The 24,352-nt window shown below is 36.6% G+C and overlaps 1 protein-coding gene across 2 annotated transcripts; it reads right to left on the bottom strand.

Annotated features, from left to right (window-relative positions):
* Window positions 1-614: 614 nt before the first annotated feature.
* On the bottom strand, window positions 615-24,264 carry LOC149011971 (uncharacterized). Of its 2 annotated transcripts, none has more exons than XM_089163339.1 (13): window positions 23,857-24,264; window positions 11,054-11,206; window positions 10,734-10,946; window positions 10,546-10,635; window positions 10,250-10,366; window positions 7,600-7,869; window positions 6,332-6,488; window positions 5,583-5,660; window positions 5,304-5,404; window positions 4,649-4,819; window positions 3,569-3,643; window positions 2,612-2,719; window positions 615-1,156 (listed from the first exon to the last, which is right to left on the bottom strand). In XM_089163339.1, the coding sequence occupies exons 1-13, from the start codon at window positions 24,241-24,243 to the stop codon at window positions 824-826; spliced, it is 2,253 nt and encodes a 750-aa protein (XP_089019465.1). In that variant the 5' UTR covers window positions 24,244-24,264; the 3' UTR covers window positions 615-823. The 2 variants fall into 2 exon arrangements, with proteins under 2 accessions (XP_089019465.1, XP_089019466.1); XM_089163340.1 differs by having other exon boundaries at window positions 11,054-11,193; window positions 23,857-23,939.
* Between the last annotated feature and the right edge of the window lie 88 nt (window positions 24,265-24,352).

The raw sequence follows: 24,352 nt of genomic DNA, 5'->3' as shown, positions 1-24,352 counted from the left end.
AAAGTTTACGGGTTTGACACAACTTGACCTTCGCCAATTTGAAGACCCTGTGATTAGTAGGTGCGGCTGTTGTCATTCCATTGGCAACCACTATTCTATTTTTAAGGGAAAAAACTGACTATATCATGAGAGATTTCTTCAGTAAAGGTTGAAATGCACACCCGCATTATCTAGCCTTCCCAGAACTAGTCTTAGAGATTTCACAGAGCTCATCTCCTTTACTTGGTTGCCTTCAACCTAGTACCAAAGTAGTAAATTTACATGGCTTGAGGTGTACACACTTGCCATCTCAGCTTATAATTTGCTATTAACTGAAAAAATGTTGGTAATAGCAGACAGCAGAATCCGTTAGGGGGTTTGAACAAGGAAAACCCAAGTTCCTTAAGTAGAATCAGTGATCTCCATGCATGTTATTTACAGGAAAAGGTGGACTATGGACACGAAGCATTAATGGATCATGGAAGTGTTAACTGGAACTGCTCTTTTCTCTAACACAACCTTCAGGACTTGGTGAAACTTTCTGACTGCCAAAACACTGGAACAGTTTTAACAACCTGGTCCTCCTATGAGTTGAAGCGGTGTACTTTTAACACAAAGAGAAAAAGAGAATAATGAAAGAAGTCAGTCTAAGCAGTGTGGGCTAGATTAATCATATACTTCTACACGAGCCATGATTGAGTGGTAATAACTTTATATCAACCATTCTCAGGAATACCATAACAGAAGAATACTGCCTGTTACCTATAAAGAACTAGCAAGACTACATACAGAAGCAACATTGCATGATAGTATTCTATTTACTTCTTGATCATCCATCACCATCTCAAAAGCAAAGTTCTGAACACCAGGATATGCAGCCAAAGCATGACAGGACGGTGCAAAGCTGTGCTAGAACAATTGCACACTGATCACTCATCCTAGAACAAGTCTTTATGAGGCACATGCAACAGCAGCAATCGGCCAGCCGGCCACAACAGTTTGAAGCTGCTTTGATTAGTACGCCCGTAGGATCAGATGATTCATCTTCCACAGCTCCTGGAGGAATGTTCTCAGCTGTTGCGTTCAAGTTTCCAAACCCCAAACCCAAGCTCCGAAGCAGAATTATTTTGCAGCCTTGGGGGCCTAGCAGACTATGAAGGTCAACTTTGCTCAAGTCCTTGATGACATGGAATTAAAGACTGATCAGAAGGTTAGGTAGAAAACCTCTCAAACCAAAGTCACCATATCAGCGAACAAACAGACTGTAAATAAAGAACTGCTACCACTATTTTTCGAGGAATAAAGGAAAAGGTATAACAGACAAAAACATGATGAAATTGCTGGGTTTGGGTGTCTTGTATTCTGTGGGTCCATGTAATTATGGTTTTAGATCGTATTTGTAATTGAAACTAGGTTTGAGTCAATTACTAGTACTGGGTAACATTGTAATTACATTGGGATTAGGGTTTTAAGTTTCCCTATAAATAGTCTCTGTGGGATAAACTATAGGAATCAATCCCTGTAGGAGATTGGGGAACCCATCCTGAGGATAAGGATAAGGATTGGGGGCAAGCAAAGGGTAGCACTTTGTGAGTGTGAGAGTGGTGTGTAGTTTCCTGGAAATAGTGGAACTCCTTTTCTCTCTGGTGGACGTAGACATGGTTTTGCCGAACCACATTAAATCCCTCTTGTGTGCTTTGTTTGTGTTCTTCTTTGTTCATGGTTGTGCATTCATTATCCCTAACAGAAATAAGAAGTAACTGCACAAACATGATGCAGATATCATGCTGTAACTTACACCGGGCAGTTTCTATTGCTGTCCTAACGAAGTCTTGAAAGATTTGCAAGTTGAACTCCAAAGCAAATAATGAATACAAGTTACAGTGAAGGTTTAACTGTCTGCTGATAAGATACTGATACAATACCTAAAACTTTTTTGTTCACCCTAAATATATAATTAAGTTAATGCACTAATGGAGTTGTCTCTCCTTTTATGCATGTTATATCTAACATATTAGTTATTTAGAGTGTTTTATGCTTAAAAAATTGTTTTTTGCATGTACTCATAGCATTTAGATACCTTTGTGACAATTTTCAGACGTATGCTTACTGTATCTTGCACCTCTGCGATACAATATAACATGTCTCTTAAAGCCATCCTTTTGATACAGTGTCCGGTACCAATAGTTTAGACCAAGATTAGGAAATACTATAGTTGTTGACAAGACAAAGCATAACAAAAATCAATATCCTTTTTTATCCATTTGTATTTTATGAAACTAATTCACTAAAAAATGGTACAAATTACAATTGCAGACAAACACTTCAACATGCGAGCAAGCACACTATTAACATGGTAAATTACCTACAAAGTACAAATTTCTCTGACAGTTGAAAAGATCAAAAGAAAAGATAATTTACTATCATTATAATTTATTAGGGAGATAAATTATTGTGGTTAACATCAAATGCAAATAGAAATCACATGGACTGTTATTTTCAATAAACAACTGTATATTTATAGTCAGCAAGCCATTGAAGGGAGTCATAGTATGGTAATTCATTGGCAATGAAATTCTGAAAATAGATGCAGCTAGCAATTGTCTTTAATAATTTTTACTAGAATGCATACCTCTTGTACCCTAGATGATTTGGATGTTTGCTTCCCATTGTCAATCTGAAGTAAGACCAAACGTGTATATTCAGATGGAACACTGCTTTGTATGCTAATTTTTGCTACCTGTGAGACAATAGGAAAGAACCCTTAAAATGTCGGTAACAAATTCAACAAGGATTCACAAAAGGTAATGAGGAAATCAATCCAGGATTTATGCAGCCCCCACATCACTTCATTATGGTTGGTAACCAGCATTATGTGTTCACCCATCAGCATTATGCAACTGTAGACAGGACAACATATTTTAAATTGCAGTTTACCATTACAGATTGCAAAAAAAATTTATTGAACATAAGTTCATTCGTTATGGGTTTGGCAGACTGCAGATAAATCAGAAAAACAGCTAGCCTCTGGTATGTTTTGAAGAACATTTACATGAAACATGATTAACTTCAAGATCTGTGACAATAAGTACAACTGTACAACACTACAATAATACCTTAAGATTTGATCGTCAGCCTTTTGAATGGTAAGAGAAGTTACAACAAACCAACCCAAAAAGGGGGAAGGTTCGCAATCATCAGAAAACTTGCAAACTGAAGGTATTGTCACCTAATGCCTATCAACTAGTAACAAAAACTAGTTGGGTGGCCACAGCAAAGCCAGGGATTTAATTTCTTCCCTATAGGCCAATCAAGGACTTAAAACTCTGTCTTACAATTTGAATCAGATAGTACCAAATTACCATCTGGATCATAAGTACTATAGTACTGTTTGGCCAGTGTCAGCTGGAGTGCCAGCTGATCAGCCTACTCCAATCTTTAATATTTGAAACTTTGGACTATATCAGGATCATGATCTACATTTCCATAGTTTTTAAAATTCCGGATTTAAAATTTATTTAGAAACTTAGTGAGAGGAACACCTACATTGCTGTTTATACTTTTAATTTAAGAGGAAAAATCAACAAACCTTCTCCTCAATAGCTTTATTTTCCACTAGCCATGCTTGAGCTGTAAGTACATTGATATGTTGCTTCGCCACAATCTGTCAAGAAGTTGAAGATTCAAAAGCATAAACAAATAATGACAATATCTTTCTTCAATCAGAAGTTTCAGAACCCAGTTAGTCTATGAGGCATTCACCATTTGATTTTCTAAAAACATGTGGTCTACAGATTAAATATCAATTAGTCTATGAGGCATTCATTATTTGATTTTCTAAAGCATGTAGTTTACAAATTAAATACGTATAACAAATTTTTTGGGCCCTATGACTTTCAGATATGCAATCAGAAGTTTTTTACCGGAATGCTACTTCCAACAATGCTCAATGTGGCTTTGAAAGCCACTCTATATCACTCTGGTTGGTTTGTTCTATTCAAGTAATGAACTTATGCTCTATTTGTTTCTGACAATTTAAACCAACGGGCTTGATCAACTAGAGAAAATAGAGCATGCCATTATACAACTTCGGATTTGATGCATGCACATAATGTGCCACAAAGTTTGTGGTTTATAGTCTTGCAGATTGCTTATGTTCTAATAGAATTAGAGGATCATATCTTTTTCACTTTCCACATTGAGTATGCTCATGTTAATTTCATTTTATATTAACCCTCACAGCCTTTTTCTGCTTCACTTCAGTCATATGTATGCATCCCCCTTGCAGCTTAAAGCTCAGGCCTTAGGTTACTTTTTGGAAGCCTCTTACTTTCATAGCTTTGGGTGAATTGTGAGTCTTTAAGTATGTTCGCCGACTAACTTTAATCTCAATCATACACAAATTTGAATATTTTCTGGTATTCTCATAAAATCTTCCTCTAAAAATTTCACAAAAAAAATATATCCATCATGCATAGAGGAAAAAATATCTTATCTTCCTTTCCTTTTTTCAGTCGCATGCAAATTATTATGCCTTGAACTTAATAGATTCAATATTTAAACCCTCAAATAGGATGGAAAAATTATTTTTCTATGCCATGGTGCAAATAACCCTTAGTCACTTGAGGAAAAGAAAATTAAATTACAAAATAGAGGAAATGAATCTCACTTTGTCAAGAGGAATGTCCTTTGTCTTTTGTATTTTCAACTCTATAACAAAATTGTTCATATCTCCAAGCATACCTCTAGCTTTTAGAGAGTTCGGAAAATTCCCTCGATATCTACCTGAAACAACTAATGGGTTTCCAGATAGGAGGTCTGGAATATGGAAAGGGTACACCTACAACGAAGATTAGGGAAAGCCTGTTAGTCATAACTAAAGGTAGCCCATCCAAAATGCGTATTGGGGTGACAATTTAAAAAATGAATGGAAAAGACAAGAAAAGGAAAAGATGCTTTCATCAACATAAGTCAATATCTTCAATACAAGAAGCCAATCTTTGGAAATATATGAGAAGATAGGAAAGAAACCCCAACTAGTGAAGGCATAATGGATAAGCAAATATTGATCTGGCAACAACATTCAACCCCAAAATGTGGATGACATCTCATTTTCAGGTTTGGTTAAAATACAGAATGATAAAAAGAAAAAGAAAAAGAGGAATGATGAATGAAAAACCAGTAATAAAATATGTGAATTACATAATTGTGGAAACAGAGAAATATTGTTTATAGAGCATAGAGGTATCCGGTTGCTTACTTTCCAGCCAAAACAATTAGGTGTGGGAGAAACCTAAATGGAGAAGACATGTTAGGAACCATACCTCAAGTCCATCAAGGTTCTCTAAAGTGTCAATGGTTATATTGGCAAGAATGGCAGATGATGCTGTCCTAAACAGTCTTTCCATACGAAACATAATTGAATCTACAAAACAAAGAGGGGCTGGGCATCAGTAATTTGTTATCAACAGCTCCTGTCATAAAAATTTACATTTCAGTTGGTATCCCATGACTGTATTCATAATTTTGTTAGATACTGCAAATCCTAAGCAAAATTCAGAATAAAGATTAACACAATATTCTCAAAATATAAGATTACTAACCTGCATCATATGCAGCATCATACTGACCTCCACTGATAAGTGCAAGCATTTGCAGAAAATAATGATTGCAAAATGAACCTGAATGGTAGCGTCTCAGATCATAAATTGTGGGATCAACATAAAAAAGGAAAAACTGCACTATTTCGGTAAATATCGGTATGCATGTGCTCATCATAACATGATGTATGCTACAGCTTGCAGAAGTGGAGACAAATAAAACAAGCAGGTCACATGTACATGATTTCTCTTTCCCTACTATTGCCCTCAATGAAGGACCATATTACCTCAATAAGACTTCCTGCCTTCCTGGCTTCCCAAGCAGTTCTAACTCCTTGCTCTCCTCTAGTTCTAACTTCTTTAATTGTTATTGTACTTTATGGGTGCACAGAGAGGTAGACCTGATGGACCCCATTCTTTCAAAACCATTTGGCCACACATGTAGCCTGAAAATTATTGGCAGTAAAGCTATGTCTGCTTAAATATTAGAAGAAACAGAAACTCTGTGGGAAATCAATCCGTTCTGCTCATACTCTTCCACCCCCCCCCCCACCCCAAAATAAATAAAAAAGATAAATAATAATAATAACCCACCACAAAGATCAAATATCCCATTGGCGAGCTATTTTCTTCACAAAGAAAAATGTATGCAAAGAGGTATCATTCATTGCCTATCAGTAAAGTAAAACATGTTGGAAGAAATTGAAACTTTTGATGTCATACCTATGGAATTCAAACTTAATAATTCATACCTATGCCAAAAGTAGAAATGCGTGGGGCCATTGATTCTCTATTTGTCAGGTTCTTTTTCACAACATCACAAATGTGTCTTTCGTCTTCAACTGACCCATCAGTAATTAGAAAAACGAATGGAACAGAATCACAGGTACTTGAAAACATCCCAATTGCCTGTACTAGCCCAAATGAGCCAATAACCATATAATTTCCCACCAAAAATCAAAATTGATATTAGTAGAACTAAAATGCATCATTTTTTGGGTGCTAATAGAAATGGAAGTAACACAAAAAGTAGTAAACATGAGACAAGCGACAGAGAAATGATTCATAGATTCCCTGGAGAAAAGTCTTTGTGATAGGCCACAGGTATGAGGCAAGACCTTGAAGGTCTCAACTAGCCCCTCACAAGATACTGAGTATCAGTGTCGATCAATACACCAGGAGGGTGGATTTAGTATACCGCAGTGTTGTATCAGAGAGATGCAAGATATCTAAAAACATGCATGGAAATATTTCAGAATACAGATAAATATGCTTAGAATATGTCATGTGAGTCAGTTCTATGGGTGTGTTAAATAAGTGGTATTGCCTACTTTAAAAGCAAATCTACTTATGTCTAGTCTTTAAGTCTAGAACCTAGTTATTAGTTCTGGACCTACTGGCTACTTGTCTGATTGCAATTTGTTTCCTTTATTCAATATAAATACAAACTCATTGATGCAGCACAACCAGAAGTAACTGTTCACGCTACAATAATATAAATAGTAACCTAGGAGATATTTTTTCAAATTTTGGTGGGCCCCAAGTCCAACTTGCAGGAGATAAAAAATAAGAGAGTCTGTTTTGCATGTGAGTTCTAGAGAAAATGCAGGATTTTTTTTAATTTGATGGAATAACTATGTACTCATATTTAATTTGAGTGGGATATTTAGGATCGGTTTTAGTTAGTTTTAAATTGCTAACACGGGACTTTCTGTATCAAATTAATTTTGTGAATCGCATCCCAACATCTCATTTTAATGGCCTGAACATGCAATATGTATAGGGAAGATATATATATATATAATTGTGTGACATGCACTGGGAAATAATGTCCATAAACAGAATTAAATCAATGAAGTAGGCTGCTCCACAATGAATAAATACATAAATATGAACATCAAAATGTGAACCTACTTAGGTTGAGGATGTAATAACAACAGTACTATGCTTAAAGCTAGTTAGGAAAAGGTTTAGCGGGGATGAATTGATTGCCAACACCTAGTACATTAGATTAATATACCTGATTTAATGGAAGCAAAATGTTTGTACCACCCCCTGCAATAAAGTTTAAGTCAATCCACTCAGATGCCTTTCCAATTTTTTCCTTCGTTGCCAACTCCAGTGACAGTGAAAATAAGGATGTCTCTCCATTGAAAGCTATAATATTAAATGAGTCTTCTGGGTTGAGTTTGGAGAGAGCTGCACACAGCCCAGTCTTCAGGTCTTCAATAGGCCCTCCTTTCATGCTCCCGCTAATATCAACAACAAAAACCACTTCCTTTTTGAAAGCCTGTGCAATTAATTAAGATGAGACTGAGTTGGACAAAAAGTAAACAAAGCAGAAAGTGATCATAAGATTCATATACAAACGAAAAACCACATTGAGAAAACAAATAATGAAAACTATAGAGAGAGCATGACTAGTTCCAACAATCATAAAACCATTTAAGAAATTTGTCTCTAGGCTGAAAGTAGATGTAAGTATGTAACTACCAAAAATACAGAACAATGCACCACATTTTTAATCTCCATGAATTAATAACGCAAATATATTTTATGTTGGGGAAAAAAAACTTGATGAGAAGGAGATTCTTCAAAGTGATTAGTTTAGGTACCTTGGCTTAATCGGAAATAAAAAAGGTGATATAGAGGATGATGTTTCCTAAAGAATATGGTGGATGAAGTGGAGCAATGCATCTAGGGTCTTGTATAATCAACATAAGCCTTTAAAGCTCAAACGATAAGACTATTGTACGACCAGCTATGATGTATGGTGCAAAGTGTTGGGTTGTTAATAAGCATCACATAGATAAACTCAATGTAGTAGAAATGAGGATGCTAAGATAGATGAGTAGCAAAACTAGGAAGGATAAGATAAGGAATGATCATATTAGGGCTGGTTTGGAGTAGCTCTGATAAGTTATTAGCTATGAGAAAGTCGTTTGAGGTGGCACGACCATATTCAACAGTGGCCTATAAATGGCCTTGCATGGAGAAGCGAATTAATCCATATTGAAGGAATTAGAAGAGCTAGGGGTAGACCAAAGATAACCTTAAGAGACGTCATGAGAAAGGATGTGCATAACATAGGTCTTGTATCTAGTATGGCCACAAAAAGAGCTAATTGGAAGGCAATGATCCATGTAGCTAATTTCATTTAGTTGGGACAAGGTTTGTTGTCGTTGTTGTTGTTGAACATTTAACTTTAAGTAAGCATAGATATTTCTTCCCAGTACAAATGAACAATTTTTTCTTTAACATGTAGTAGACAAGTTTTTGCAATTGAGTTAGATAATGTTGAAATCTTGAGAGAATCCTAACTTTACATAGCGGGGCTTTATTTATAAAAATAATTATGAATGAACAAATAAAATGATACCCGATGTGGGACTAAAAACATAAACAATAAAGACTCTATAATAGACCAAACTCCCAACTGGACTGAAACTCCTAACTGGACTCAACTTATGACTTACAACACTCCCCCTCAAGTTGGTGCATAGATATCTATCATACCCAATTTGCTAACAATACTACTAAATAACTTGACACTCAAGCTTTTTGTGAATATATCAGCACATTGGTTGTCAAAGGCAACAAAAGAAATCCTAAACTAGTCTAGACTCATATATTTTCTTTAATAAAATGCCTATCCACTTCCACATGTTTGGTCCTGTCATGCTGAATTTGATTATGGGTGATACTGATGGCTGATTTGTTGTCAGAATATAGCCTTATAGGTCCTTCCAAATCTGCTCCAAATTTTTGAAAAAGACCCTTCAAACGTAACACTTCACAAATACCTTGAGCTAAGGCTCTAAATTCTGCTTCAGCACTTGGCCGAGCCACTACAGCCCGTTTTTTGCTCCTTTAGGACACCAAGTAACCTCCCATGCAAGCACAATAGTCAAAGGTAGACATCTGAACATCCAGCCTAGTCTGCATCAGTGTATGCTTCAACTCAAAGATGTCCTTCAAAAGATATTAAAATACATTTCCTTGGAGATGCCTTCAAATACCTCAAGACACAATATACTGCATTAGATGTGAGAATAAGGATCATGCATATACTGACTAACAAGGTTGATTGCAAAGGTGATATCTGGCCTAGTATGTGACAAATAAATCAACTTCCCAACTAATTCTAAGGTCAATCTTTGGGTTTAAAAAAAGGGCTATTGGAGATTGATTGGGGCTAGGATGGTTTTACAGGGGTAGACGATGGTGTTTATGGGTGACTAAGGTCTGTTGGAGGTGTTGATAGACGCAAGAATAAAGTTGCAGAGGTGAGAGATGGTGGCGGAAGCTATTCTGGTTCTTTGAAACCTGCGATGGCCTATTGTAAGTTGCGATGGGGTGTTGGTGCGTCAGGTCTAACATGGCTCTAATACCATCTTGAAATCTTAAGAGAGTCCTAACTTATGTCTTGTGTGACATAGCAGGGCTTTATTTATAATAATAATTATGAATGAGAAAGTACAATGATATCCGATGTGGACTAAAAAACATAAACAATAAAGACTTTCTAATAGACCAAACTCTCAACTGGACTCAAAACTCCTAACTGGAATCAACTTATGACTTTCAACAGATAACATATAGAAACCAAACTAAAAAGATCCACTTGAATTACACTAAAGACAAATGCTAATTATGATATGTTAGTGAACCTTTGTATGCTGGTGATTTCCAGGAAAAAGATAGAAGCAGAATATATCTCTTTGATCAAAATCATGTACTGAAGGAGATTGCAAGAGCAAACCGCCAGATATTTCACTAGACATAACCTGCAGGCACAAAGATAATCCAGTAATAAATCAGGAATATGTATAAAATGAAAATGATTCTAACAGAATAGTTTCATGCATCACTTGTGTTACTAAAAGAAGAAATTCTAGAATGGATCACAATAGATCCACAACAGTCCACATTCAGAAGATTATCAATAACAGTCAAGTGGAGTTACCATGTATGAAAAACTAAAGTCAGTTCTTGACCATGTAAGAACATCCGCTTCATATAAGAATCCCAAATTTCCTGCTTGGCGTTGTATTTCCTAGCAAGGTGATAAAAAGGATGGAGGTAAAGGAAAAGATAAAAAGTAAGCTAATTAATACAGAAAATGAATCTGAAAGTTCTACATGAAATCCATACCTTCAGGGGATGACTAGTTGTCTGGCATACAATTTCAGTCTCCATTCCACAATTCACATTCAACTGTATCTTTTCTATTTTGGGAATTTTATATCCAGTAGGAGTAACATATTCTGGAAAGCTGAATGGTATATTAAGGGAGAACTGACCATCATTATAGAATATTTTCTGAGACCATCTCACTTTGATGGACAGAGTGGATCCTCCATCAATCTAGAAAGTAGAACCGGATACAATTATACAATTAGAGAATCAGAAAGTAGCTCAACTCAGGTATCAAGACATAAAAAAATGGACCATAAAATGCAACAAGTGATCACCTCAGGAATTGTCACTGAAAAAATTTGGCCCCTCAGAAAACTTCCCTGTCTGGCTTTGGCTAATGTTCCCACATCAATCTTTTCATCCATGGCAATTAAGCGGGTAGAATATGACTTTCTAGCAGCATCAACCTCGACACCTAGAATTGAACCCTGTTAGCCAAATGCTACAACTTGGTGTCACAACCAGAGTAAATAATAGCATATTATTGTCAAAATATAGCATAAGAACAGGTAATCATCAGCTATTTTAGTATTACACATACACATATGCACTTCGAACTTTCAATGATTAAGAAGGAATTAATTGTGCACACCGAAGTACGCACAAACTCCAAAAGCATCTCTCCAAAAAAAAATCATCATTTTTTTTGGGGGGGGGGTTGTCGGGGATTAACGATTTCCACATTCAATGCTCCAACAAAAACTTAGGACTAAGAGTAGGAAACCTAATGGAAATTAATACATCTATTCATCAATCAATGCCTTTTAAATCCAAAAAGCAGATGGTCAAAGCAGATGAACGGGTAAAATGCCATAGGCAGTTATTCCACCCATAAAAGAAATTTTGGTCAAAATTTTGACCAAAATGCCTGCATTTTTAAAAATCGAAATGAAATTTCAATTATTTTGGAAAAGTTACAGGTTTCGACCGAAATTTCGACCATTTCAACTGGTTTTTCCTCAGTTTTTGTTGATTTTTATCCCCTTTTCACCTAATTTCCACGATTCCTTTGCCTTAAAACACCTCTTTTGCTCATCTTTTGCTCCAAACACTTCCTAAGCCAAAACAACTACAAAGGAAACACCGGTAGCAATAGATTGTGAAGCATGAGCCATACCCAACAGTTCCAAAATTGCCCTTTCTTTATTTTTGTTTTGTTCATGCCTTAAATGATCTTGGATTGCCTTGAAATTAATATATGTTTAGCCTAAGACCATGATCTATGATTGTGTTTTGTTAAACTTATTTTTTTTTATTTGCTACCATTTTTTCATTGTTTGATTTTAATAATTACTTTCTAAATTATGTATTTTTATTTTATGCATATATGATATATGGGCTTCAACTTAATATATGTGAGACACCATCACTTGATCTAGTTGGTCATTTTATTTTGTTGACTTGTTATACATGTAACCATTCAATCAAACAATTCATGTATGCTGATGATTTTATGCCTGTATGCAATACAGTTTGTACTTGTCGGAACTAGTCATTCGTTAGCATACTTGAAGGATAAATTTTTGTTGAAAGCATGGACTGAGGTTTTCTAATTAGAATAGGATTATGTTTCCTAATAAGTCTAGAGTTAGTATTTTATTTCTATTTGTTTTGCATTTCCTTTTCCTACTTAGTGTGGGACTTCACTAGATTGTAACTATAAATACCGTATTGGGGTTTATGAATAATATACTTATGAGCAATTCTTCACATTACAACATGGTATCAAAAGCCTAATTTCGATTAGGGAAGAAAGAGGGAACTAGAGAAACTTTCTTTCACTTGATTTCCCTCGCTGCCGATGTCGCTAGTTTTTTCAACTTGATTAACTACGCTGTTACCAGGAAGGCGTTGTTTTCTATATTTGGGTTTCTTCCGCACGCAGATCAGGAAGTTGCTGCCACTGCCGCTGCAAATAAACAAATTTATACTGTTCTTGCCAAAGACATCATTTGTTGACATAGAACCAATATATCTTTGGAATCCATTAACAGATAGAGATAACCCGCCAAGGGATTCACTCACTGGTGAACAATATACAGAGGTGCAGCAGGTTCTAGAGATTCTAAAAGAGCACCAAGGGCAGATATTTCCTTCGATTCACAGGGCCTATTTCATAAATTTAAATAGCTCTGGGGGGCTACTTTGCATATTCGAAAAGTTTAAGGGTCTTTTTCACAAATCAAAAAGTTTCGGGGATTTTTTTGCAAATTCAAAAAGTTTTGGGGACTTTTTAAGAAATTCGAAAACTTCCAGGGAATTTTCCGTAAATCAAATCTTATCAGGGGGTTGTTTGCAATTTCAAATAGTACCAGTGGTCTATTTGTAAATTCAAATAGTTCTAGGAAGCTATTTGTAAATTTGAGTGATTTCTTCTTGGCGATGGTTAATCCCATATCTCCTTTGTCTGGTACATCTGAAGAGTCTCCTATGTCTTCCATTCATAGGGATCATGAGTTTTCTCCACTTCAGATGATCATTGTGAAACTTAATGAGACGAATTATCTTAGATGATTCCCTTTCCCTTGCTGTTGGTGCTCGTGGTCTTACTGGCCATCTTGATGAGGCTTCTACCAAACCTTCCACACTTGGTCTGCAACTTTCTAAGTGGTATACAGATGAATGCTTGGTCATGGTTGTCTCCTCAACTCCATTGAATCAACCATAGTAGAGAGTTATCTCCTCCTTCCTGATGCGACAACTATTTGGAAAATTGCTAAAGATACATACTCTATAGTAAGCAATGATGCACAATGCTTTGAAATTAGACGGAAAATCAATCAATTACAACGAAAAACCTTACTCTTTCTCAAGTACTATAACCCTCTTCGGGGATATTACCAGACTTAAGATTTCTATAGGAAGTTTATATTGAAAAATGTTGAAGATGTTATTGCCTATCAACAATGGGAAGATAAACAGAGAGTTTATGATTTTTTGGTAAGATTGAATATAGAATTTGATCAAATTTGTGCAAATCCTTTCTCGAGAGCCTTTCCCTTCTCTAGCTCAAGCCTATGCCATGGTAGATACAAAGGACAGTTGAAGGATAGCTATGGTACACACTCAGACATCTGATAGATCTGTATTAGTGGTTGGTTTTGGCAAAAAAAAATATAGTTCTGGTGATTTTCGTCCTCCAGTAAAATGCGAGTATTGTGGAAAAGAGTGTATATAAAGGACAAGTGTTGGACGTTGCATGGACGTCCAACAAATTCCTATGGAGGAGGTAGGAATGGAACCAAGGGCAGCAATCAAACATCTACAAATCAGGCCAGTTCTGACACCCTGAGTACTCCAACACCTCTTTCCTCAAATGAGCTCCAGCACCTTCGCTAGTTGATGTCCAGACTTGACTCGTCTTCTCTAGTACCGACTTCTAGTGCGAGTATAGCCTCTATCATTGTTCCCTTTGTTGATCCACAATTCCCTATAGGTATTTTTTGTTGTCACAATGTCAATTTGACCTATCACTCCTGGATAATCGACTTTGGGGCAACTAAGCATATAATAGGCTCATCTACTTTGTTTCATTCTTATTCATTTGTTCCTTTTGCTCAAGATGTTCAAATGGCTAACGGGTCTCTCTCCCCTATCTTTAGGAAATGATTTATTATCTGTCGCCTTCTCTTACCTTATCTAATGTCTTGCATGTTCTCAAGTTTTCGGCTAATCTTTTATCTATTAGTAGCCTTACTCATGATATGAACTGCAAAATAACATTTTTTTCCTTCTCATTGCGTGTTTCAGGACCTAGAAACAGGACTTACGATTGGCAGTGGTAGATAGAAAGGGGGGCTCTACTTGATGGATGGGTCCTCATTAGCTCTTTCTACGGTCTCTAGTTCCACCTCTCCTGCACTTTTTACCTTATTACAATGGAATTGTTGTCTTGGCCACGTTCCTTTATCTATTTTGTCCAAGTTATTTCTAGATTTGATTAAAAGATGTAATTTGAATGATTTTTATTGTGAGGCATGTATTTTGGCCAAATAGACCAGGCATATTTACCTTATTTCAAATCACTGTAGTAAAATCCCTCTTTCAGTCATTCACTCTGATGTGTGGGGTCCTTCTTGGACCGTGTCTTTATCTGGTCATAGATGGTTTGTTAACTTTATTGATTGTTGCACTAGGACCACATGGGTTTACTTCACCAAAAAAGTGATGTTTTTTTGCGTTTTCAGAATTTTCATAATATGATTAGGTCTCAGTTTAGGGCGATAGTCAAAATCATTCATACAGATAAAGGAACTAAGTACTTGGGTGGAGCATTCCCTTCCTACTTAGCAAACCATGGCATAATTTACCAGACTAGTTGCGTTGACTCTCCACCTCAAAATAGGGTTGGTGAATGCAGGAATAGACATCTACTTGAGGTAGTACATTCCTTATGTTTGCTATGCATGTGCCTCCTCGATTTTGGGTGATTTTGTCCTTACTGCAACATATCTAATTAAACGAATGCCTTCTCAAGTCTTAGATCAACGCTGTCCCCTTGAAGTTCTTTTAGGAACAACAGCCTTTACAGTGTCACCTAAGGTTTTTGGATGCGTTGCCTTTGTTCGGAACCACCGTGTTCATGGAAAGTCGGATCCTCGTGGGTTAAAAGTGCATTTTCTTAGGTTATCCCCCTACACAGAAAGGGTATAAGTGTTATCATCCTAGTTCTCGTCGTTTTTTTGTCTTTATGGATGTTGTGTTCCAGGAACAGATTCCTTATTTTCCCCCTACAACTCTTCAGGGGGAGAGTTTTAATGAAGTTCCATTGTTGATTCCTCTTTTCGAAAAGCTTCCAGTGTTAATTCCTCCTTTTAATATTTCCCCTGAAATTTTTGCAAATGCTCCTCCATTGGAACTTGGAAGATGGAGCGATCGGACAAGAACAACTGGTGGATGATATAGAGGGGGAGACTAAACCTCTGAAGACCTATCAAAGAAAGCAATGAGTGACCCCTTCTGAACCAAGCCAGTTAAAAGCTTTGGTTCCTGGCCTTGAACAATCCGTTCCTCCAGGTGAGTCTGTCTTTAACCCTTTTTTTTTATCCTACTTTGGACTTACCAATTGCATTAAGAAAGTAGCCTCAAACTTGCATCAAACATCCTATTTCCAATTATGTTTTATATGAATCCCTATCCCTAGAATTTCAAAGTTTTATTTCATTTTTGTTCTCTACTATTGTTCCTAACACTTAGCATGAGGCATTATCTCACTCAAACTATAAGGAAGCTATGGATGAGGAAATGCAAACTCTAGAGAAAAACAAAACATGGGACTTGGTGACTTGCCCACAATAAAGCGGACGGTTGGGTGCAAATGGGTGTTTGTGATCAAGCACAAGATAGATGGAACTGTTGAAAGATACAAGGCAAAATTGGTGGCCAAAGGCTTCACTCAAACTTATGGTGTTTACTACCAGGAGACATTTGCCCCTGTTGCCAAGATAAACACAATTCGTACTATTATTTCATATACAACTAATAAAGAGTGGAGTTTACAACAGTTAGATGTGAAGAGTGCATTTTTTATAGAGAACTCCAAGAGGAGGTATATATGGATGTACCACTTAGGTATTCTACTATCGAGACTTATGGAAAACTGTGCAAGTTAAAGAGGGCTTTATATGAGTTGAAGCAATCTCCAAGAGCGTGATTTGGGAGGTTCCATAAGGCAATGATATCTAATGGCTATAAGCAGAGTAATGCAAACCACACTATGTTTATCAAAAGAGGTGGTTCCCACACTACTCTACTTTTAGTATATGTGGATGATATTGTGATCACAGCCAGTAGTGAGGATGAGATTTCAGCATTGAAGACTTCTTTGGGAACCGAATTTGAGATCAAAGACATGGGAAAACTCAGATGATTCCTTGGTTTAGAGTTGGCATATTCTGTTAGCGGTGTATCTCTATCCCAGAGGAAGTATACATTAGATCTTCTTGAGGAAACTGGGATGCTAGGATGTAAGCCTGCTGAGACTCCTAATAAGCCTAACCTACACTTGAAGGCAAAGGAAGGAGAACCAATTGACAAGATAAAGTATCAAAAATTAGTAGGAAAGTTGATATATCTATCTCACACTAGACCTGACATCACATTTGTAGTTAGTCTTGTTAGCCAGTATATGCATGATCCCTACTCCTCACATTTGGATGCAGTATATCGGATCTTGAGATACTTGAAGGAAACTCTAGGAAAAGGGATTTTAATTTCAACTCATGGACATTTGAAGATTGAGGCATATACAGATGCAGACTGGGTAGGATGTCTAGATGATAGGAGGTCTACCTCTGGGTATTGTGTGTATATGGGAGGTAATCTTGTGACTTGGAGAAGAAAGAAACAAGTTATGGTTGCGCGGTCCAGTGTCGAGGCTGAGTTTAGGGCGATTACTCAAGGCATTTGTGAGGTACTATGGCTTAAAGGGCTGCTTCAAGAGGTTGGGACAGATTTGGAGGTTCCTATACAGTTATACTCAGATAGTAAATCAACAAATCTACATAGCTCACAACCCAGTACAACATGACAGGACTAAGCATGTGGAGATTGACAGACATTTCATCAAAGAAAAGGTTGAGGTAGGGTTGATCTATATTACCTTTGTTACTTCAAATGAGCAATAGGCTGATGTGCTCACAAAGAGCTTGAGCATAAAGGTATTCAATTACATTATGAGCAAGTTAGGCATGATAAATATTTATGCTCAAACTTGAAGGGGAGTGTTGAAAGCATGGACTGACGTTTTCTAATTAGAATATGATTTTGTTTCCTAATAAGTCTAGAGTTAGTTTTTTATTTCTATTTGTTTTGCATTTCTTTTTCCTACTTAGTGTGGGACTTTACTAGATTGTAACCATAAATGGTATTTATGAATAATATACTTCTGAGCAATTCTTCACATTACAACAATTTTTAATGGCTTTTTTTGGGCAAAATACTAGTTCCATTGTGTTTGTTATGCTTTAAATAGGTAGGAGGCAAAAAATAAGATGAAATGACGTCATATAAGGCCCGAAACCTAGGGTCGAAACTTTAAAAAAAAATCATATGTTTCGACCTTTTCTTGGGAAATTTTTTCCTTGAGATTTCCACCTCTCCAGGCGTACACCATACCAGATGGTTGACCCATAAAATTGCTTCACCTGCTAGTCTGGGCCTAAGTGGCATAATTTCAGAGACAGCTAATAACAATTTGTTTTGTATTAGTTAACCATTCTTGATAAAACTCATCTAAGCCTTATCCCAACCAAATGGGTCACCGACTATAGTCCTGTTTCACATTACATTCTACTAAAGAAGTGGAAGCAGTTAACCTAGCACTATTGCATTGTTTTTTTCTTTATTTTTCCTCCATTTCTGTTTTGAGTTTCCATTGTTAAATCTTCTTTCCTCCACAGTTTCTTTCAAGATATTTTTCAGATGATTCCATTTTCTTTTTTCCTTTGCTGAGATCATACCATCATACAGCAGAACAGGCAGCAATAGCAACAAAGAAACAAAAACTTAAAAATTCTCCCAGTGTCCAAAATGAAATGCTAGTTCGAAATTGGAAAAAATTCCAGAAATTTCAGTAATTAAATGACCCCCCCCACCACTCAAAGGGACAAACTGGGATTGTCTTGCTGGCATCATCTTCTCCTACCAAAAGCACCAGATGTGTGTAGTAGTGATGTCTTCTGACTCGTATCACATTGGATCATGCGTTTCTTCACAGTTTGGTGATCCATATCCTAAGATAGGTTACCTTCAATATGTCGATGATGCAATGCACATGTAAACTGCGAAGGAACATAGTGGTTTACATGGCAACTATCACATGGCAAAAATATATCCTACATTCAAATAACAGTCCATGTCAGGTCAAAATGGACCTTTAGTGGGATGAAACCTGGACCTGAGAGTAATCATTACTAGTATCGACTATGGCAACTATCACATGGCAAAAATATATCCTACACTCAAAGAACAGTCCATGTCAGGTCAAATGGACCTTTAGTGGGATGAAACCTGGACCTCAGAGTAATCATTAGTAGTTTTTACCAATTTCTAGACAATTGTATTAGGCCTTTAAGAGGGAAGTAACATGATGAGTTGTTGAAAATAATGTACTTAATTATTATAGATCTTTAGCAACAATTTGCTTTTGATACTTGTTTAAACAGCTTATTAATTATGTCCTCTACTACTTAAACAATGTGTATATATGTTAATATGTAATCCTACATTGAAATTTGACCATGAATTACCAATCGGGGGTGCTAATATAAAACACCAATCTGGGTAACATTTTTGCAATATGATCAATTAGATGTGTTTATATAGCCTAACATAAGATTTGATGAAGTTTAAGGCCACAATTGGACCTAAATCCCACTGAAAAATGGCCCAAGAAAACACCAGATTTCAGCAAAATTTTGGTATTTTGGTCTGACATTGAAATGAAATGAGATTTTGGATCATGATATCAACCTCATCAACAAACTGTCTACGCTAGTGTCCTTGAACAAATCTCCCCAAGTTCTAGTGAATCACATAATGGTTAAACAGGACAACCTCTCCCTCTTTATCTCTATGACATAACTAAATCACCTCATTAGAATCTTCTACATTTCTAGTACCTGATCCCCCCCCCACCCAAAACCAAAGGGGAAAAACCCAAACACGCACACACACAACAATAACAACAACAACAACAAGCCTTGTCCCAACTTAATGGGGTCAGCTACATAGATTCTTGCCTTTCAATCAATTCTGTTTGAGGTCATGCTAGATATAAGGCCTAAGCTATGCATATTCTTTCTCAACACTTCTCTTAAGGTTATCTTAGGTCTACCCCTAACTCTTTTAGTTTCTTCAATCTGGATTATATCATTCTTTGTATAGGGGCATTTATATCTCTCCGTTGAACATGGTCATGCCCCTCAAACGACTTTCTCAAAGCTTATCACTTATGGGAGCAATTCCTAGACCAACTCTAATATGATCATTCTTTATCTTATCCTTCATAGTTTTGCCACTCATTCATCTAAGCATCCTCATTTATGCTACACTGAGTTTATCTATATGATTCTTTTTTAACAGCTCAACACTCTGCACCATACATCATAGCTGGTCGAACGATGATCTTATAGAATCACACAAGACCCCAAACGCACCTCTCCACTTCATCCATCCTATTTTAATTATTAGGGAAACATCATCCTCTATATCACCTCTTTTATTTATGATTGAACCTATATATCTAAAATAATCACTCTTAAGGAATCTCCTTATCGTCAAGTTTCACTACTTCATCGTTTGCTCAATCATGACTAAAGTTACAAACTAGATATTTTGTCTTTGTTCTACTTAGTTTAAAGCCTCTTGATTCCAAAGCTGCTCTCTAGATACACACATGCACACACATAATAAAGTTCCAAGTGCAATGCACGATGACAAGTAGATATATAGGTTTTTTTTTTAAGGTGGTACTAAGAGAATGTTTATCAAGAATAAACTAAATAAACACTTAAATGTTTTATATATTAATTTTTTCTACTTTACAAAATAAAATATGAGAAGCATACCTAAAGACCTAATTTCAGGCTATGGTAGTAGATGTGAAGTTCTTGAACTTCTTCTCCAACTCAACCATGGATTGATTGTGCCTAAACGCTTTTAAAATAGCTTCATCTCTCTTCCATGTGGTCTGGATGAGTTTGAGGGAGAGTTTGGTGATGGCTAGCTTTTACTATTCTACCATGGTGAAGTTGGATGATGGAACTGATGATGGCGATGTTTTGAGGCTTCTCTTTGTAAAGTTGACAATAAGGACTTCAAGATTCTATTAGGGCTAGCAGTAGAATATCCATTGATATCAAGAGAAACTATAAAGATTTTCTTGCATGAGGTAAGACAACACTGATCCAGAGAAGTACAAATGGCTAGTTGGAAAGCTGAATTATCTTACTGTGACTAGACCTGACATTGCCTTCCAGTCAGTGTTGTGAGTCAATTTTTGTCTGCCCCACGAACATCACATTATACGAATTCTGAGGTATCTTAAGAAAGAACTAGGACATGGACTTCTTTACACTAATCATGGGCATAGAAATGTTAAAGGATTCTCTGATGCTGATTGGGTTGGATCACCTATTGATAGAAGATCGACTATAGGCTACTGCACATTCGTTGGAGGAAATCTTGTATCATGGAAAAGTAAGAAACAAACTGTGGTAGCAAGATCAAGCGCAAAATCTGAGTATCGTGTTATGGCACAGGTAACATGCGAGATGGTATGGATAAAACAATTACTCTAGGAATTAGGAATTATTGATGACACACCAATGAAGTTATGGTGTGATAATCAAGTTGCGATTCATATAGCATCAAATCCAGTTTTTCATGAACGTACCAAGCATATTGAAGTTGATTGCCACTTTGTTCGTGAGAAGTTACTACAAGGCATAATATCCCCCAAGCATGTGAGGACTGGAGAACAACTCGCAGATTTGTTCACCAAAGCTCTAGGGAATACAAGAGTTACATATATTTGTAACAAGCTGGGCATGAGTAATATATATGCTCCAGCTTGAGGGGGAGTGTTAGAAAAGGGCAATTTGGGAAATGACAGATCCATCGAGAGTTAGTGCCTTGCACTAACTCTCGATAGGAAAAAGAGGCGGTAATTAAGAGTTTTATACCAATCGAAATTGGTTAATGCTTTCTTATATAGTTTATACTTGTAAATTAGCCTATATATAGTGATATTATTTTGAGGAGTGCTCACAAGTTCTATGGGAGCCTCCACAACTAAATCGTGGCTTCCTTCTTCTCTTCTCCCTCATTCTTCCCCTTATTCTTTCTCAAAATAACAAGAAAATCATAGCTGGTTTGAGAGTAAAGATGATGGTCACCATTTAACCCCATTATTCTAACAATAGGGGTGCAGTTATATCTAATTTGAAACATAAAGAATGTAAATGTAAAAGAATAAGTTTCAGGGGTTGTAAATATAATAGCTTACAAACCAGTGGTATATATATAATTTACGCTAAGTTTTTTGGTTTTTTGATTTTTTTTTCTCTTGTAAGAACTTTAACCTAAGTTGGTATTTAGAAGCAATGACATATAGTAATAATAATAATGGAGGGGCAGGCTGGGTAGAAAGGATCTGGATTCAACAATAACACATGGAAGAGAATTTTTTTTTTTTTTTTGTTTGTGGTCCAAACACGAGGTTTATACAATCAAAGGGTTGCTCAGTCAGTAATAACTGCCACCTCTTAGGCATCGTTTGTGTTGCTAAATCTAAAGTGGGGTGGGAAAAAGTCAATTTTTCCATAAAATAAAAAAATATAATTTATTTGGTTCAATGAAAATGAAAAGGTTGGCAAAAGTTTGCTAATGTGACATGGTATTTTTTCTACTTTATCCCTTTTTAAAGCCCCATATATTTAGTAGGATTTTGTAAAAAAATAACAAAAGTGGGATCCACATTTAAAATTTTTCACAAAATTCTTTACTATTCCCCATCCCCACCCACTATATATGGGTCTCACAGTTTTTCCACCAACTCTACAAACAAACAATGTCTTAGTGAAGAGGTCACATAGGGGTGTCAACGTTTTGGTTGGGCCGGTTTCAGATTGGGCCTAACGGTTTCGGGCTGAAAAACACTCAGCCCAAACACGGCCTATTAAGAAAATAACAGTTTCAGGCTGGTTAAGAGCTGGTGCGGTTTGGATTCGGGCTGACTAACGGTTTGGGCTAACGATTTAGAATTGGGTTTACTAACGGTTTGGGTTCGAGTTTACTAGCGCTATGTTTTGAGTACCTTGTTGATGTGTGGAATTTATCAAGAACATGTGAACACATATAAGCATTAAGTTCTCTCCAAGTCTCTTGTGTTGGGTGTTCAAAACGAAAAACTTTTTTTGTAAAAAAAATAAAAATTATAGAACTAATATACAAAAGAGAGTTGGCATCTTGATGAATTTTAATGGGTTGTCTCTGCTTATTCTCCTCCCCCTTCTTGACACTTGTAAAAATAGATCAAAATAAAGCATTAAAAGATTTTCAAATGATAATACACTTGCTAAATATTTACTAAGGCCATCTTCCAAATGGCAAAGGTTTTGGCATGCTTGTTGTTTGCATATTCCAAAGCAAAATAATTAAGGAAAACAATGGGTTTTCTTGTCTTTTACATTTAAATTAAATTTATCTTATTTATTTATAACGGGTTTAACGGGTTGATTCGGGTTCGGGCTAGTTTCGGGCCAAATAGTTCTGGCTAGCGGGCCACACACGGGCTGGCCCAGCCTAGCCCGAACCAGTGCGGGCTGAGATTGTTTAGTCCAAACATAGCACATTAAGCTTCGGTTTGGGCTATAACAGGCCGGTTCGAGCCGATTTTAACGGTTCAGGTTAGGTTTTGACACCCTTAAGTTCACAGGTTTGAGCCACCATTTATTCACAGGTAGACCTATAAATGGATAGCCGAAATCCGCTTCCAAATTCGCATTAGTATTCGTTTAAGGGTATCGTATCCGAAAATTTTCTTACCGGAAAATATTTGTATCCGTCCGCTAAGAAACCGGATTCGGATTCGGATAATTGCTTATCGGATCGGAAAATATCCAGATAAATTTTTATCTAAACAGAGTAAAGTATTTAACATTTTTTATTTAAAAATAGATGATAATTGGATTCGGATACCGGTATTCGGTAATCGGAAATTAGAAATTTATAATAAAAAATGTAAAAAAGTGACAATTATCAATCAATTGGATATTTTATCAGATCGGATTATTACCGGATATCCGATGAAGTTTCGGATTCGAATTTGGATGCCCTCTCTAAATTTTTGCCGGATTAAGATTCGGATTTGCTAATCGGATTCGGATACTGGTGTATCCGATCCAAATCCAGTGGCCGTTTACAGGTCTATTCACAGGTTCTAAGCTCGTAATAGTCCCCACCCTCTCTGATATAAAAGCTACCAAGAAATATTGAATTTTTTTTTTTTTTCAGTAATCTAAGATTTGATGAAAGGTAACAATCCTACGCAAAAAATTGTGCATCTGAAAATTACCTTCTCCTCCATTGGGATGACAAGGCGACAGTCGCAGCTACGATTTCCAATGACACAATGAACACGCCAAGAACCAATAACGGTAATGAACGCCGTGTCCAGATAACAATCCACTTCCAGAGCGACGCCATTCATCTGAAGCGGAATCAATGCCGGGGGATCGCAGCGACCGTAAACATGAGGCTGATAGCTCCGAATGTCGGGATTATCAACAATTGAAGGATCATAGATGACAGCATAAACCATTGGAGATGTTGGGAGATATGAATGTGATTCTTTCTTCATCGCCTCTAGTATCGGAGGTGAAACAGCACTATCCTTCCCGAAGTAAATCCTTTTCGAGAGCTTTAAACCATTCTCTACTGATTTCGTGAATACTTTCTCCATTTCTGTGCAGATAAGAGGATAATCCCTCAACCAAGAGTAAGCTCGAGAGCACACTGATGAGGGGGGAGTGTTACTCAGTGAAGATGAGTGTGTGACCGACACTTCGGAC

This window comes from Hakea prostrata, chromosome 7 (assembly GCF_041222555.1).
Source record: "Hakea prostrata isolate BN-2017 chromosome 7, UWA_Hpros_2, whole genome shotgun sequence".
Lineage (NCBI taxonomy): Eukaryota > Viridiplantae > Streptophyta > Magnoliopsida > Proteales > Proteaceae > Hakea > Hakea prostrata.
This window is presented reverse-complemented; position numbering and strand designations above follow the sequence as displayed.

Coding starts and splice junctions, on each gene's coding strand:
- LOC149011971 (XM_089163339.1), bottom strand. CDS start 24,243: ATGGAGAAAGTATTCACGAAATCAGTAGAGAATGGTTTAAAGCTCTCG. Junction 10,947..11,053: donor TTTCAGTGACAATTCCTGAG/GTGATCACTTGT, acceptor TCTACTTTCTAG/ATTGATGGAGGATCCACTCT. Junction 10,636..10,733: donor CAACTAGTCATCCCCTGAAG/GTATGGATTTCA, acceptor TCACCTTGCTAG/GAAATACAACGCCAAGCAGG.